The 17503-nt window shown below is 34.3% G+C and overlaps 1 protein-coding gene across 1 annotated transcript; it reads left to right on the top strand.

Moving 5' to 3' along the window:
• Positions 1 to 3906: 3906 nt before the first annotated feature.
• On the top strand, positions 3907 to 14253 carry INT1 (inositol transporter 1). Its single transcript, XM_059588915.2, has 6 exons — positions 3907 to 4550; positions 8044 to 8114; positions 8678 to 9013; positions 11985 to 12092; positions 12175 to 12360; positions 13284 to 14253. The coding sequence occupies exons 1-6, from the start codon at positions 4409 to 4411 to the stop codon at positions 13932 to 13934; spliced, it is 1494 nt and encodes a 497-aa protein (XP_059444898.2). The 5' UTR covers positions 3907 to 4408; the 3' UTR covers positions 13935 to 14253.
• Positions 14254 to 17503: the final 3250 nt, after the last annotated feature.

The raw sequence follows: 17503 nt of genomic DNA on the forward strand, positions 1-17503 counted from the left end.
TAGGATGTTAATTTTATAAATTCAACGATAAATTTAAAAATAGATCGATGAAAGATGAAATAATGAGTCTCGAAAACTTAAACCTTCTATTGGGAGGTTTGAGATTTCGTTACATGTTATAACATCAAATAAGAATTTATATTTTTTATAAAATAACCAAAAAGAATTCAAAACAGTACTTAATTGTGGGTCCTAAATAATACTTCTCCATCTCTCTCCATATTTTCTTCAAATTCACCATTCGATCTGCATCTGCATGTGGATCTTACAATCTAATGGTACATTTAAAAACTAGATAGATGAATGAGAGATGGCGGAATAGAAAGTCTCGGTTCAAAAACATGTATTCATTTTTTTTTTTTTTTGACATGTCCACACAAGAAGGGGGAGGGGGATTCGAACTAGTGACATCCGCTTTATTAGGCGTAGTCCCAGCCGATTGAGTTACCTCTTGGAGACAAGAACATGTATTCCTGAGGCTTGGGCTTCCCACCTTGCCACCACTTGTACATTTTTTTTTTTTTTTTTTAATCTCAAAAAATCAGTTAATACTAATTGTTTAGCCCATATATTATATTTATTAATATCTCATTAGCTTTATTTCTTTTCTATGCATATCTCATTAACTAATGCAATTACTACTTTATGGATATCTCTTCATGATCTATAACCGTACTTGGCTCTTGCAAATGAATAAATTATCTCTTTAATCTTAAGGGGAAATGCAAAATCAATCTATATGATACACTGATTTGCAAAACCTCATTGAGTTTTAAAAATGTTACAAGAGTTTATGGTGGTACGTAGAAATAATAAATAGGTCAATGCACCCAACTTTTGTCTAATATCATATCAGTACCAATCGATTCATGCCAAGTGTCACCCATAATAAAAATATATATAAATATGTAAATTTTAAATTAAAATATATATATATATATATATATATATATATATATATATATATATATATATATAGGGGCTATTGAGCTACCAACCTACCTCCTTTGTCCAAATGGGGGTGGCTAAATGGCCCAAAAAAAAAAAAAAAAAAAATTGAGGGGGTGGGGCTAGTTCAACCACCCCGGCCAAAGGGGGTGGCTCGACCACCACTTGTTTTTTTTTTAAAAAAAAATATATGTTGTTTATATTCAAATATTTATATGTTTCTCATTATGGGTGATACATGTCATAATTTGATTAATATTGATGTGTCATTTGACGTTTTTGTAAAAAAATAGATAGAAGTTGGGTGTAGAAACCTGTTTATTATTTTAATTTGTGTACCACAATAAACTCTCAAAACACTCCTTTTGCATTTTTCTCGTATCTTATTAAGGTTGTATTAACTATATATAGTTGGTAGTTTAATAAATTACATAATAACTACGACTAAATACCTATTAAATTATTAAGGTTGCATTAATTAACTATATATAGTTGGTAGTTTAATAAAGTACATAATAACTACTAAGTAACTATTAATTAGCAAACTAACTATCAAGTGACTTAGTTATCTCTCTTTAAGATAGTTTAATTAAGTAAGTTCGTTATCATTTTCTTTCTACCACCACTTCAGATGTATTTCCCAACCTCCCGTCTAATTCTCTCACTCACTTCCCCCTAAAACATACCGTTCTCGAATTACTATCCAATTGACAATGTCCCTCAAAACTTTCAATTGTGATAATGTTCTTCCCAAACTACTAAAACATTGTTAACAAAATTACTCTTAGTAAAATAAAAACAAAAAATACTTAAACTTCTTGAAAAAACTTAAAACTAAAAATAAATAAATAAAATAAAATCCAAGGGGTGGCCAAATTTTTTTTAAAAAAAAATTCCTTTCAATTGGAAAAAAAAATTAAAAAAAAAAAATCGATTTATTTTATAAAAATTGAAAATTTTCCTTTTGTAAAAAAATAATTTTGTTTTGGTTAAAAACTTAAAATAACAGAGAACCATATGAAACCTCCCCACCTTCCACGTGCAGAACATATCATCTTAGAATATTCTTAAGCATCATTGTACACAGTGGGCAGAAGTTACGTCCAGAGAAGAGGCACAGAGCAATTGTACTCCTCGCTCACTCCTCACTCGCCAACCACCGTCACATAGAAGGAATATGCGGGAGGAAATTGTCCATTTCTCCATATTTTCATCTTTGGATATATACTAATACTATCATACTTTTTATTTTATCAAGTATTTAAAACCCGTTTGAAGTTGTGTTTAAAATTTTTTAAAAATACTTAAAAAAAAAAAAACATACAAAACAAAAAGTTTGTCTGTTTTTGTAAAAATTACAAAAATATTTATTAGACTGTTTTACTATACTCTAAAAATTACCAAAACTTACAAAAGATTTTTTATTTTTACTTTAAAATGTATATTTTTCAACGCAATATCAAACATACTAAGTACATGTCACCTTTTCATGATAAAGTAACCTATAACTATACCAACTATAAAGCTGCACTTAAGTTGATAGTTTCAAATTAAGTTGTTTGAACGTTTATAATGTTAAGAAGCATTATAAACGTATGGGGATAATTACTCTCATAATGTATCACACGCTCATCTTTGCCATATGGTACAAGCCTAGTGTGAAGACAAACAATCTCCATATATGCTTGCTTAGTATTAGTCATTTTAGATTTACAGTGATATTCTGATGGGAATGAGTCAGATTATGACTTAGTCGGACTTGAGGAAGCGCCTACAATTTTTATCTTTCAGATCCCTCCTATGCGGCACCCAATAAATAAGTGTTACTTTGATCACACTCAAATAAAATAATGATAATTAAACACTCCAACTTACCTCTTTTTGCTTAGGATAAGATAAAAAAAAAAAAAAAAAAAAAAAAAAAATAATTTGATCACCGTTGGTAGGGTCGGCCTTGTCATTGGCGTCCTCCTCCACCTAACTGCTAATGTCCTTATCAGTTGAATTTTATCGAAGCCACCCCCCCATTCAAAGAAAGAAAACTGCTAAACGGGTCCAACTTTCATGTCGTTGCGGGATTTCTATCGTGTTATTCAAGACAAGGATCACGACTAGTATGATTTTGTGCGGTCTTTGTCCCAATCAAATGCTTTGATTTTATATCCACGTGGAACAATTTACATGGTGATCAAAATGATGGGACACTATGATAAAGACATCTTAATACCTTTTTTTTTTTTAATCAAATAGGAAATTCATTGCATCATAATGTTTATGAAGCAATCATGTTTTGTTTTTTTTTACAAGTTTTTCCTTTCTTTCAATCATGTCGAGTTCTGCTAACAAAATGAATTAAGACTAATTATAAGCCAAAGGACAGAACCACTCTTCCTTGTCGCCACAAGAAATAAAGAACATCGATGGGTGGTGGTTAACCTGTCAAACTCGTGGCGCGTCAACATCACGCGCCACTTTCTACCGCTTTTACTGTGACAAACTCACCAGCAGCCACACGTTTCCTCCGTGCCCGGACAAAGAGAGACAGACTGTAAGGGTACTACACAGACACATGCAGTCCCCACGCAACCATCTTTACCAAAATCCCAAACTTACCCCTCCCTAAAAGCCGCCCATAAAGCCACATGTGCGAGTACAAAATCTTTTCTTACGCGCGCGTGTGCTTCTCTCGTCCCCTTCCCCTTGACATTGATGTAGGGCCTATATCCGTATTGCCACGTTGTCCAATGTCCACACGTTACACACAGAAACAGAAGGGATAAAGTCACTTGCCTGTGACTTAAATTTCTTCCACAGAAAGCTGGAATAGTTACTGGTCCGTGAGTCACAGAGAGGTGAGGAACCGTAACAGCGTTACTTTCTGAGAAAATCGTGTCTATTACTTTTTCTTTCTATAAATTTCCATTGCCAGCTCTCGCTTTTTCACCTAATCCTGCGCTTTTCTTCACGAGTCGCTGGGAAAGTGAAAAAAAAAAAAGAAAAACGAATCACATTTCCCCGGAAAATCTTTTACCGGCGGAATTTGAAATCCCCGCCGGATTTCCGTTGAAAACAGTCTTAAAAACACTCGCTGTTATACTTTCCATCTATAGAGAGCAAAACTCAGCACTCGGTGTTTCCTAGCGTCCTTAATCCTCTCTTTTCCATCGATTTCTAGGGTTTTCAGGGTTAGCTCTCTGACATTTTACGGTGTCCGTCCGTACAGTGTATGAGTTCTGGCCTAGAATCAGAGGCGATTTTTTTTGTTCTTCTTCTGATTCAATACTGTCAAAAAAATTGATTAATCTAATACCATCGTTCAAATTCTATGCGTTCCGGCTAGGTTTTGTTAGCAGAATTTGTTGAATTTAAACAAAAATTGGTGCGAATTGCACCCGTTCGGTTCGGAATTCTGATAGATTTGTAAACTTTGGGACTCGAATTGATTGAGACCTCTGCGAAAATGAAGCTCGAGTCCTTGCCAGGAAGCTCAGGGTACTTGGACTTGTACCCGGAGAGAAAAATGTCGTATTTTAAGAACTCATATGTGCTGGGATTGACTGTGGTCGCTGGAATAGGTGGATTGCTCTTCGGCTACGACACAGGTAATTGATTTAATCTTCTTTTGTGCAAATATGTGTTTTTTTATATGTAAATCTGCCTTTTTACCGTTTTACGTTTCTACATCAATGTCTGTAAAGAAGGCCCGGAAAAAGAAAAAGGAACGTTTCTCGAGGAGGTTTTCAGAAAGTCGAAATGTCTATCCTCTTCCACTATTTACGGGTTTTCTTTTTTTTTTTTTTTTTTGGTCACTAGTAATTAGTTTTGATATTAATATTTATTTATTTTAATTGTAAACTTAATAAGAATTTCTTTTGTTTTTGGTAAGTATAACCTTCGATCATTCTGTGCATTCGTGGTAGGTCCCATGTTAAAAGATGGTTTTTTTTTTTAAATAATAATAATAATGAGCTGTTGTGATGTTCACAGTAACCTTGATATATCTGCATCATAGACATGATATTGTTAAGTATCTCATTTTTAATTAGAAAAAAAAAAAGTATCTCATTTTTATTTATTTATTTATATTGATTCCACAAAGAGTAATAAACTACAGATAACAAAGAAACCAACAATAAATAAATAAATAAACAACCCAACCTAAGTAGACATTTAGCACCTCACTGCTCAATGGGAAACCTTTAAATGTCAGTAGCAATGCTAATGGCGGTCCTGGACTGGAGGTGCTAACAAGAGAATCCAATAAAACTTAGCTCCTTTTACTAGATTTTGAGAAAACTGGAGAAGTTAAAGAGGTATATATTCAACAGTTGAAGGATCTTGTACTAGGACGGTGAGTCTGATGCTCATATGCGGATTTGAGAAATGGCTCTTTAAAAAGAGCAAGGAGACCTTGGATTTGTTAGGACAAATTCATGGTAGAGTTGGCGCGCTTAGCCCACGCGCCAAGGAGGTGCATGTGGTACATCTGCAGGAAATAGAGTCATAGGGAGAAAGAGGGCAAATCGGTGAAGGTGGAGAGGAGGTACGAGGACGATCGAGGTGGAAGGATGGATAGATTTGACCTCCAAAACCCCAAGCGAGAAACAATAAAGGATAAACCAATCCAAGAAGACTGGTGGTGGAGACATCATGTTGGAGGGGAGGAGGAGCTCCGTAGAACGATAGAATGTCTGGGACGTTTTCTCTCTAAGCACCTTGAGCTCCACGAAAGAGAGTGTCTAACAAGTATCACACTTTTATGTACATAAATACCAGCATTCATGTGTGCAACGCATATGTGATCATATAAGTTTGTGTGTATATATGATATCTAGATAACCTTCAAATATTCTCACAAGGAAAAAAATATGAGATTGAGATCCCCTCTAATTACTCAAAATTGGAGATTCTCATGTTACGAAATCGCGGCCCTTCATTTTAAATTCAATGGTCTATAAAATCATTTAAACCTGGATAAAACAAAAGCTAGCTTAAAATCAAAATTTAATGCATCGGTTATACAAAAGCAGTTGTCATTTTATAGACCATTGGATTAAAAATGAAGGGCTATGATTTTGTAACATGAGATTCTCCAATTTTGAGTAATTGGAGGGGATCTCAATCCAAAAATATGAAGGACATCGATAGATATCTTCCAAAGAGTAATATGCACCATTTGGTGAACTTGATAGTTGTTCTGCCCGTAAAACTTATTGCATCCTTGTTGGGCTCTAGCTCACCTTTAGCGTGTAGTGTGTTTGAACTTGCTAGGTGTAACGACTCAAGGAAAGCGCTAGCCACACTTGCGCTATCACTTTAGCGCCACATGATGTTTCTACGTTGCATTGATACCATTTGTAATAATCAAGGAAAAGCGGTAGCCAGATCTACGCTATTACTCTAAAAAGACTAGTCAAATTGTAATTAAAGTTTTCTAAAATCACTTATAAAGCTCAATCTCACATAATAAGGCACTAATGTGGGATTTAACACTCATAGCACCTTTATAATCAACCCACTCAATGTGAGCAATTCATTTTTTCAATGTGGGACCAACTTTTTGGATCGTTACAAATGGTATCAGAGCAACTTATTAATAGCGTGAGGTGTTGAGAGAGATTGTGAGACCCCAGAAAGTTAGTCTCACATTGGGAAGATAAATTGCTCAATTTGCTTATGTATTTCATGTCTATTTTTTCCTCCATGTTGGTTTTACCAATCGCGTAGAGAAGTTACTATGGGATTTCTTATGGGGTGGGTTCGGTGAAGAGTTTAAATTTCACTTGGTAAGTTGGTTCAAAGTTTATTCTCCGATCTTTAAGGGAGAGTTGGAGGTCTAAAACTTACTTTTGTTCAACGGTGCTCTTTTCTAAATTTTTTTCCCCTCTGAGCACTAATTCAGGTTAATAAAGCATTATCTAACTACTAATTATATATCTGAATAATTCCTTTTTTTCCCCTGGAGAAAAGGAAGACTTATAATTATATATGTGCATGCACCAAGCAAGTGACAGTCAGTTTAACTATTATTTATATTTTCATTCATCTTTTCCTTTAACTGCATAGTTGGGATTTGTATTACAAGTCTTTGTACCTTTTCCGGGTGCTCTAGCCTTAAAAATGTATTGAGTTGAATTCAGCGGTTTAGTTGGGCCATAATTAAATAACAAGATATAGGAGTTCACACTTTTCATATTTGACTTGATCCATGTCTTTCTCCCTACGTGACCAAACTTTGTCTATGGGTTTACATTCCCTTATATATAATTTCTTATCAGTTTCCAACTAAAGAATATGGGGAAATTAAGCAAAGAAACAAGGAAGAAAGAGAATCTCTTCTTTCATACTTCCTCTAGTCATTCTCAACATAGATCTTTTTAAAACAGTAGTGTTCATCTCTCTGGCAAAGATTCCTGGATATGCTTTTTTCCTCTCCCTCTCTCTCTCTCTCTCTCTCTCTCTCTCTCTCTCTCATTACATTCTCTTCTTATTGCCTGTCATATCTGCAATATTAAGCTATTCTATCTTCATAGGTAACATGTTACTGTAGGGTTCTTTATTGTTTTCTAGTCTAGAACTGGAATTGGTATCATTAGGGGTTGTCACGCGTGTTTTTTGGTAGATTTTTTATTTTTTATTTTTTTTTCTGATGATTGGTTATTAAAAATAATATGAAATATATTTTGGTTATGGTAATTGCCTTTCAAGGTTACCATGTAGGAAATGACCCAACACTAATGGTGCCTGTTCATTGATCTTTGCTTGGCTGCCAAAAATTTGTACTCTACCATTCCTGTTCTCCTCCTTAAAACAGCACTAAAAGCTATTTTGACCAAACGAAGACAAGGAATGAAGGATTTAAATAGTGGTGTGGGTGGTGAAGCACTACATGGGCTGTGTGATTGCAAACTAATTTCTCAGGATTAAAGTTCTTATTCTTGGTTTTCGTCAAATAAAAGTATGGATTTCATATGAAAGTGGGTGTATAGTTTATTTGGATCTCTACAGTTATTCAGGTTTTGATTTTTGATTTTTGCCTTTAGCTGCTTTTTGATCTTTATTATATGTTACCTCATGTGAAAATGTTGATTGCAGGTGTGATATCTGGGGCCCTTCTATATATTAAGGATGATTTTGAGGTGGTCAAACAGAGTAGTTTCCTGCAGGTACAAGCTTTGTAGTGCTGTGAAATTGTGCTTTGTTTTGGGGTGGCGAAATCAACACTTTTTTTAACATGAGTGAGGGAAAATATGGATATCTGGGGCCCTTATATATTAAGGATAATTTTGAGAAGGTGAAACAGAGTAGTTTCCTACAGGTACAAGGCTATAAGCTTTGTAGTGCCGTGAAATTGTGCTTTCTTTTGGGATGGAGAAGTTAAACACTGTTTTCTTTTGTTTTTTAACACGAGTGAGAAAATATGGATTTCTTGGCGTAGCATTTGGTGGGTGTGGAAAATAAGAAGGAAAACAAATGTGAGGATGTGGAGAATCTAAGGGGGGGAAGAGAGAGAGAGAGAGAGAGAGTTCGATCACCTGTTCATTGGAAATTAGAGAGCTGTAAGGCCAATATTTTAATTGGAACACAGGAGCTAGAAGATTGAGAATCCTTCTCCCCACTTATGACTTAATACTTGTTTTCTTTCCTCGTCACTTTTCTTAACTGTGAAGCAAGTGGTTATATTGCAAACCTTTCCTTTTCTTAGACATTCAGATTCTTAATGTCGCAGGAAACAATAGTCAGCATGGCCTTGGTTGGTGCAATCATTGGAGCAGCAGTAGGGGGTTGGATAAATGATGCTTATGGTCGTAAGAAGGCAACTCTTATTGCTGATGTAGTCTTTGCTGTTGGATCAATAGTCATGGCTGCCGCACCAGATCCATATGTTCTTATATTGGGACGACTTCTTGTTGGCCTGGGTGTTGGTGTAGCATCTGTCACTGCTCCTGTGTATATTGCAGAAGCATCACCATCGGAAATAAGGGGAGGACTAGTCAGCACAAATGTGCTTATGATAACTGGTGGACAGTTTCTTTCCTACCTTGTAAATCTTGCTTTTACGGAGGTTAGCTTTTTTTTCTTTTTTTCTCTTGCCTTTGGATTTGCTTTTACCATGTTCCTGTACTTAATTAGATGCATGTTTCTATATGGAAAATATAGCTACCAACCATCAAAAATGTTATTATGATGATAGTGATAGTGTTATTTAAGGAATTTTTTTGTAGGTTTATTGAGAGGTCACTTGCTTTCCTTAACGGTTTGATCTCTAACTTAACCTAAAGAGGCTCTAATACTGATAATGTATATAATGAGATGCTTCCCCCTTGCTTATCTTAGGTTTGTTTTGATGTAAAATATTTTCAATTGAAAATATTATAGGGAAAACTACTGATTTTCTAGTGTTTGGTTGATACTTCGAAAATGATTCTGAAAACATTTTCTGTTGTTTAATTCGCACTGAAAATCATTAATGTCTTTATATGACCATATATAATTAACAATTTTATCAATAATAAAATATACTAAAAACTAAAATTACAATTTAATGACTTGATAATTGTTTTTAATGAAGAAAAAAAAATTGAAAAAAAAAAATGTATAAATGCTTATGGACAAAAAAATTGGTGGTTTGCTAATTTACTTATATACACGTGTGTGTTTACGTACATGTGTTTATCTACATACATATATATACACTTTTATGTGTATAAGCACTTAGCATTAACATGAGGGGTGTAAAATGACTTATACCTCTCGAGAGGTGTAAGTCATTTTACACTCTAAATGCCTCATTTTATGTTGACTTTGAAAATCATCTCTGTTGACTAATGTTTTTCATTCACACCAAAAAATAGAAAATATTAAAAACATTTTCGAGAAAAGCTTTTACGTTAAAACTGTAACGACCTAGGGAAAACACTATTCTACATCCTTGCTATTACTCTAAAATGACCAGTTAAATTGCAATTTGACCTTTTTAAAATCACTTATAAAGCTTAGTCTCACATAGTGAAGAACTAATAGGAGATTTAGCATCCATGAGTGCCTTTATAATTCATCCACTCTTTGTGAAATATTCATCTTCTCAATATGGGATTAGGGTGTTATAATTTCCTCCCCTTAAATCCCTGGTGTCCTTGTCAGAATTACATCATGCAGTACTCCAGTACCACATGGCGTTACTAGGTTGCATTAATACCATTTGTAACGATTCAAGGAAAGTGCTAGCTATATTTGCGATGTTACTTTAAAAGAACTAATCAAGTTGCAATTGAAGCTCTTTTGAATTACTTATAAAATTCGGTGTCACATTGTAAGAAACCAATGTGAGACTTAGTACTTCTGAATGCCTTTATAATCCATCTACTCCATGTGGACTATTTATCTTCTGAATGTTATTTTGGGGTGTTACAAAAACGACAGCCTTAATGATAAAATTTCATGTCATAGGTTAGCCATAAATGATATTAGAGTTATCCATATTTGCTAGTTGACTCACCAACTTCTATGAGGGTATATAAACAGCTAAAAACATGTCACGTTATCTGCTTAAAGCAGATTTCAAATTTTACTCGTGTTTTATGAAATTTAGCCACAGATTCAAGAGATGGATTGATTCTCTTACTTTGTCTTTATTGATAGATGGATCTTACTTTTGAATGGAATGCTAGTTATCTAGAGAACATGTTTATATTTGCTTGAACTGGTATACGTATAAGTATATGTAGACTTTGGTTCTCAGCTGGTTGAATTTGCACCTTGTTTTGCATATAATCTAGAGTAGCGTATGAGGATTCTCATCATTAAATAATAGAATGACAGAACTACAAAATTGTACTTGATGAATTATGTATTATCAAAAACAGATGTTTAGTCTGTGAATTTCTGCTTTTCTTGTTTCTGTGTTTCTTTTTTGAACCCACCCATCAGTGAGAGGAATGTCTGTTATTTCAAGTAATTCTCAAATGGTTTTTTGAGTAATAAAATGCTGGGGTGATTGTACTTCTTTTTGATGCAAAAGTTACTGCAGGGATTTTTTGTTCTTGCTTATTACAGATACTTTGCTGGAAAGAAAAGTTCTGAATTTGCAGTTATGCAGGGGAGGCATCAAGATAGAATTTGGGGCTTGCTATTTTAAGATTCCACACTGAGTAACATCACTGAAGGAATCTCTTCTATTCTGTCCTGCTTAATTTAGATGATGCATGGTGTTGTGGTTAATAGCATGCTGCTGATTTTTATTTTTATTTTCATTCTTTTTTAATTGAAGCAGCATGCAGTAATTGTTGATCGCTTTGTCTTCCTAGGTTCTTCCTATTCTTTATAAATAATTCCCAGCATCAGCTAGTAGCTTTTGTGAATGTTCTGAAGTTTGTATTTGGTTATGTTGTGTCCTGTTTATGGAAAAGAAAATGAAAATAACTCATGAATTCAAGATTGAAAGTATGTTTCCAGAGACTGATTTAGCTCATTAATGAAGAAAAAAAAAAAGTCCTAGAGAAATTTGTTGTATTTTTGTTTACAAAAAGAAACAATTGAAATTTTCATTCTTCAAAGAAAAAAAAAAGTTGATGTTACTATTTCTGAAATTTATAGAAGTTCAAAAATACTTTTTTAAGTTACTGTTTTACAAAGACAGTTATTTATGCACCCTGTTTGCCAGTGTCTATCTACGAGATACTCAAGTACAAATTAGAAGTGCCAGTTGAAACACTTCATCTTATTGCCCGTAACAGAGTTTTCTCTTTTTTGGTATGATGTTGCTAGAGTAATGTAAATAACAATGATTCTGAAATCTCTACATTTTATATATTTCGGGTAATAAAATGAGTTTATAGATTTCTTCTATGCTACTTAGCTATGAGCTCAGCCATTAAGGTTTTGATGTTCTAGGGGCTGGGGGAAGGGTCAGTTAACTGGTGGTCAGGGTGTGGTATGATTCTTAGTTTGTGAGCATTAGATTTTACGATTCTGTTTGTAAAGGTTTTCAATTACTTTTACATATGGCTTTCTAACATTTAATTATGCTTGGGCAGGTCCCTGGGACATGGCGATGGATGCTTGGAGTTTCATGCGTCCCAGCTATCATTCAGTTCTCGTTTATGCTCTTTCTGCCAGAGTCTCCCCGATGGCTTTTTAGGAAGGTACAAAGTACTCACATTTCTATCAAAGTCTTTTGCTGGCTCAGTTTCCTGTCATAGTAATATCTCGTATCTTAATGTGCAGAACGAGAGATCTAAAGCCATTGCTGTGCTTTCTAAAATTTATGACATTGCTCGCTTAGACGATGAAATTGATTACCTCACTGCTCAAGCAGAGGAAGAAGACCAGAAAAGGTCTGATGTCAGATGGATGGATGTTTTTAAATCGAAAGAAATCAGGCTTGCATTTCTGGCTGGCGCTGGACTACAGGTAAGAGTATAGGTTTAGCTGAAAACTCTCATGCTTCTTTACATGCTTTTGCTGTTGTGTTAGGATGACCACTCTCATGAACATCCAGTATGCTAATACCAGTGTTCAGTTTTTATCAACATTATGTCTGAAGAAGATGCACGTTTGCATTTCTTCACCCTTTTGGGTAGAGGTCTGTTGCAATCATTGTAATACATCTTTAAATGGGAAAAAAATTTTGAGTTCCTAAAAGCTTTTAAGTTGGGGAGTGTAGATGCCTGAGAATTTCACAGCAGCATATATAGTGTTGAGAGCAAAATAAAATTGCCAGTTTCTGTCATTTATTCTTGATACAAATAGTGAATTTCATGGAAGAAAGATTCACCTGATAACCTTACATGATAGCAGCATGTACCTCATGGGAGTTTCTATTTGCATCATTTGCGGCAAGGCATAAGTCTTAAGCCTTTGAATTTTTGGTTAAACAACTGGATAAGGTTGCTACATTCATATAAACCGAGTCTTTTAGGATAAGGAAGTTGTGTTGATTCCGCTTCTACTTTAAGAAAAATGGCTGACTTTTAACTTTTCATATTATCATAGACTAGAAACGTGCAGTTTAGTTTGGTATCTTTACTTGCCAATGTATTAAATTTCTGGTTCTACCATAATGCCCTCTGACCACCCATCAACTCGCAGAATATTAGTGATGGAACTGGTGAGAACTTTCAACTTCCATCTATGATTAGTGATTTCCCTTTGCTGATTGTTCAATAGTATGTTGGTAAGCTTCATTTTTAGGCACATTATACTTCATCTTGAAAATGTGTTTGATCTAGTTATGTGTGCTTTTGTCCGTTGTCTCATAAATGTAGGAAGTATAGAACCTGCCTTTGCTATATTTGCTATGACCATATATGGTGACATAGAAAGTGATTGTGCAGGCATTTCAGCAGTTTACTGGTATCAACACAGTGATGTACTACAGTCCAACAATTGTCCAAATGGCCGGCTTCGAATCCAACCAGTTAGCTCTTCTCCTGTCCCTTATTGTCGCGGCTTTGAATGCCGCTGGGACAATTCTTGGGATTTACCTTATTGACCATTTTGGGAGAACAAAGTTGGCCCTCACAAGCTTATCTGGTGTATTTGTATCCCTTCTCATTCTTTCTGGAGCATTTTTCTTTGAATCATCCAGTTCTACTAGTGGAATCTATGGATGGATTGCAATTATAGGGTTAGCCCTGTATATTGGTTCCTTCTCACCTGGAATGGGGCCTGTGCCATGGACCGTCAACTCAGAGATATATCCTGAAGCATATCGAGGAACATGTGGAGGCATGTCGGCTACTGTGAATTGGATTGCCAATCTAATTGTTGCACAGAGTTTTCTTTCGCTTGTTGAAGCTGTAGGGACTGGCGCTACTTTCTTGATTCTTGCTGGTGTGACTGTAGCTGCATTTGTATTTGTGATTATTTTTGTGCCAGAAACACAGGGATTAACGTTTGAGGAAGTGGAGAAAATCTGGAAGGAGAGGGCTTGGGGCAGAGATCCAGCTGCAGAAAGCCTTCTTGAGCAGGGTAGTGAGTCCTAAGTATACCAGTTTGATAGTGTAGTGATAATTCTCTAGATATTGTGAAAGACAGCTTTTATAGTTTACCTTTATGTCCACATATTTGGTTATGCATTGAGCTTATGGCTTTTTATCAGTTCGATGCAACCTCTTTTATATTCTTTCCTTCTAGGTCGCCTGTGGAATGGCAGGACTTGCATTTTGTGGGCACAATTTCAGGTCTAGCCAGAGTGAAACTACCCTGGGTTTTTCATGTGGGTTTCAGTCCAAGTTCTTTACATGTTTGTTAACTATGTAAACTTGTTATTATAATAATATTGGCTTAAGACTTGTATTTTCACCTTAGCTTATGCAAATTAGATAAAGTTTACTCCTTGCTACATTTACATACTATTGAAATTTATTATCAAATTGTGTTATGCCATTTATCCACTTTTTGTCAATGACTTCAGAATTGTTCAAGCTTTATTCCAGAAAATGGCTCATCTTATTGGCACTATGGCATAATGGGGGATCTAAACAACTATGAGTAGGCTACTAAAAGTAGAATATGCAAATGCAGGGAGACTGATTTATCATATGGTTTCCATTTGGAATTTTTTTGACTTACTACACATAGAATTGTTTATTTCTCAGTAAGAAATTTGATGACTTTGATTGCGGAAGCTAGCAGCCTAAAGGTGGTTTGGAGGATATTTCCTTTAAACCAGCTTGGAAGAAATATCTTTCAACTCATTTAAAATAGTGCAAAGCGTTTATAAATATTTAAAACACATATTAAATTCTTAAGGTTATTAATAGTACTTTACTATCTTAGACTAATGTTTTAAACGTTCAGACATTTAGCATTATTTTAAATAGATTGAAAGATATTTCTTCCAAATTAATTTGGAGAAAATTTCTGTCCTAAATTGATGAAGACATAAAATTGTAAAAGTTGATATATTCATCACCAATCATTAGTATTGACTTTTTAGTGGTAGTGTACCCTATTGATTATAGAAAAATATTTATGACAAATTATTTTGTACATTTATAAAAAATAAAAACCTTCATGTGCGTGTAGGGTTGGCTCTTTCGCAAAGTAAGTTAGGCGGTTGCTTAAGTCTCACGATGAAATAATGATCTAAAATAGTAGTAGTATTAATAATAATAAAAATGCATGGTTAATCTAAAAATAATGACAAGTTTATTAAGAAAACGATTAAAACTTCTTCCATTAAAAAAACCGAGTGAGGCCCTAATTATGTTACCCGGCCATTCTGAAAAAAAAATATATTACACAAAAATAAAAAGCAAGATGAATGATTTTTAAATAGAAGAAAATAGAAACTAAAATAAACACTATTTAATTAACATTTAAAAATAAGAAAAGTACGACTTAAATTTGCCTCTTAGACTTTGAAATCTATCGAGCCGCTCCTACGTATGTGTTTGCACGTGTCAGTGTGTGTCTATATTTTAAGATAAAATCTATATATATATATATATATATATATTAATATTTGCAGTCTTTAAGCAAAATCTACGTGCAATTACTCTATGTTTTCATTGCTAATTTATTTGGTTTCCTTTCCTTTTCTCTCCCCTTCAAGAGAGAGAGAGCTATTCTTTTCTTTTCTTTTCGTTTCTTTTTCTAATTAAATGCGGGAAAAGAGGAAGATATATCTTAGACAGTTGGGAGGTATATTCAAGAAGATAACTTGAAAGTAACACAAACAATTAATAACTGAAAAGATCGAGTGATGTGTGAGTTGTGTATGCTGTGGCTACAAATCTCCATAGCCAAATCCCTATCACATGTCAAATACCAAATTATCAACAAAATTAGATGTGATCATGTGAACACCACGACAGCTTTTGTACCCTATATGCACCAAACCCCCTTCTATTGGCACATAGCATATATATATATATATATATATAAGATGTGAATTGAATTAAAAACATCAAAGCATATTGATTAGGTCAAATGTGAAAAGGAAATGAGACACAAACAGCAGCAAAACTTGAAGAACAATATAAACCCTTGTAATTGTCAGAGAACAGGTCAACAAAACTAGATTATAGAGTTAATCATAGAAGCTTGTCTTTTTTAATAGCCACCCACTAGCTAGCATCAAGATATGGCATCCAAAGATTCCCCAATCTTTAGGGTGTAAATAAAAAAGCACTTTTCACTTTTTTAAAGTGTCAAAAGTTGTTCATTAATCTTTGGACTAATCATTGCATGCACATAAAAAAAAAAAAAGGGCATTATTCTTTTTTTTTTATACTTATACCTCTAATGGTAGAATATAGAAAAAGGTTGTTTGGTCCCATACATAAAACAAGAACTATATACTATTTAATGTAAAACCATTGCATAATTGGTTGGATTGGAGAGAGATTACAAAAGAACTCTCTATAAATATCTTATAAGGTTAACATTCTTCTACTACAAGGTACACACCTAGCATTGTGCAACAACATGATCATTTGATTTGATACACGCATCTTCGATTTTGTTTTATCGTATTTAATGGTGTATGTGATGCCCACATTCTTTAAAAGTTTTAAAATATATTGTAACATATTTACAATGCAACAACGTAAATACCGTTAGATCTATAAAATTTAACATAAAACACGAAATGAATTCTCTTTATTTCGCTGTTGAATTTCATAAAAATTCAAATGAAATGCAATCTCACCCAACAAAAACCTCCTCCTATTTTTGGACTTAAATTCTCTTCATTTCAAATGAAATGGAGATGAACAAGTTAGTTGTTTTTAAGGAGGACAATTGTCATTTTATTTTTTATTTTGGATAAAAATACTCTTTTAAAACAACTAAATGAATATGCTTCTATTAAGCTACATCAGAATAACATGAAATCTTGATCATAAACGTTAGAGAAATGCTAGAATTTAATAAAACTTTCACATTTGTTCATCAAAATCATAGGTGGCAAAATGCATATGGCCCAAATTGATGGCAAATGACACTTTACTACCTAAAATTTTGAGGGGTCATGATTCACAGCACATCAGACAATTTTTTTTAAAAAAATAAATGGCCGGCGTGCATGGCACGATGGCGTTGTGTTTAGCTTTACCGAAATTTTGATGGACAAAATATGAGACTTTTATTAGATTCTAGCGTAAGCCGAAATTTTTTGCATAGGTGGCAGAAAACAATTGGGCCAAAAAATGATGAGCATTATTTGAATGCTGTTGTGGCAATATCATAATGGAAGTGCTTGCGGGGTCCACTCTCACCTGTAATAATTAATTTTGGTCCTCAAAAATGCTGACTCGTGTTTCCCGCTGAATTATTGGCCGCCTAGCCTACAGGCCACGTGGGTTGTTGGCCTGTTGTTGTCGTATTGCAGTGCGGCCCACTGATGAGGCCCCACGTGGAAAAAATTGTGTATCACGTTATGCATGACCATGTCGTTCCACGTCATGAGTTTCACATGCACGCTGCCGTGTACGCATGCATGATGGTGCGCATACATACATGCACAATATGGATATACACAAGGAAGAGATAATTAATGGATAAAAGAGGTGGAAATTAAATTACAACCAATAAAAATAAATGGATA

The sequence above is a fragment of the Corylus avellana genome, chromosome 2, assembly GCF_965113065.1.
Source record: "Corylus avellana chromosome 2, dhCorAvel1.hap1.2, whole genome shotgun sequence".
NCBI lineage: Eukaryota > Viridiplantae > Streptophyta > Magnoliopsida > Fagales > Betulaceae > Corylus > Corylus avellana.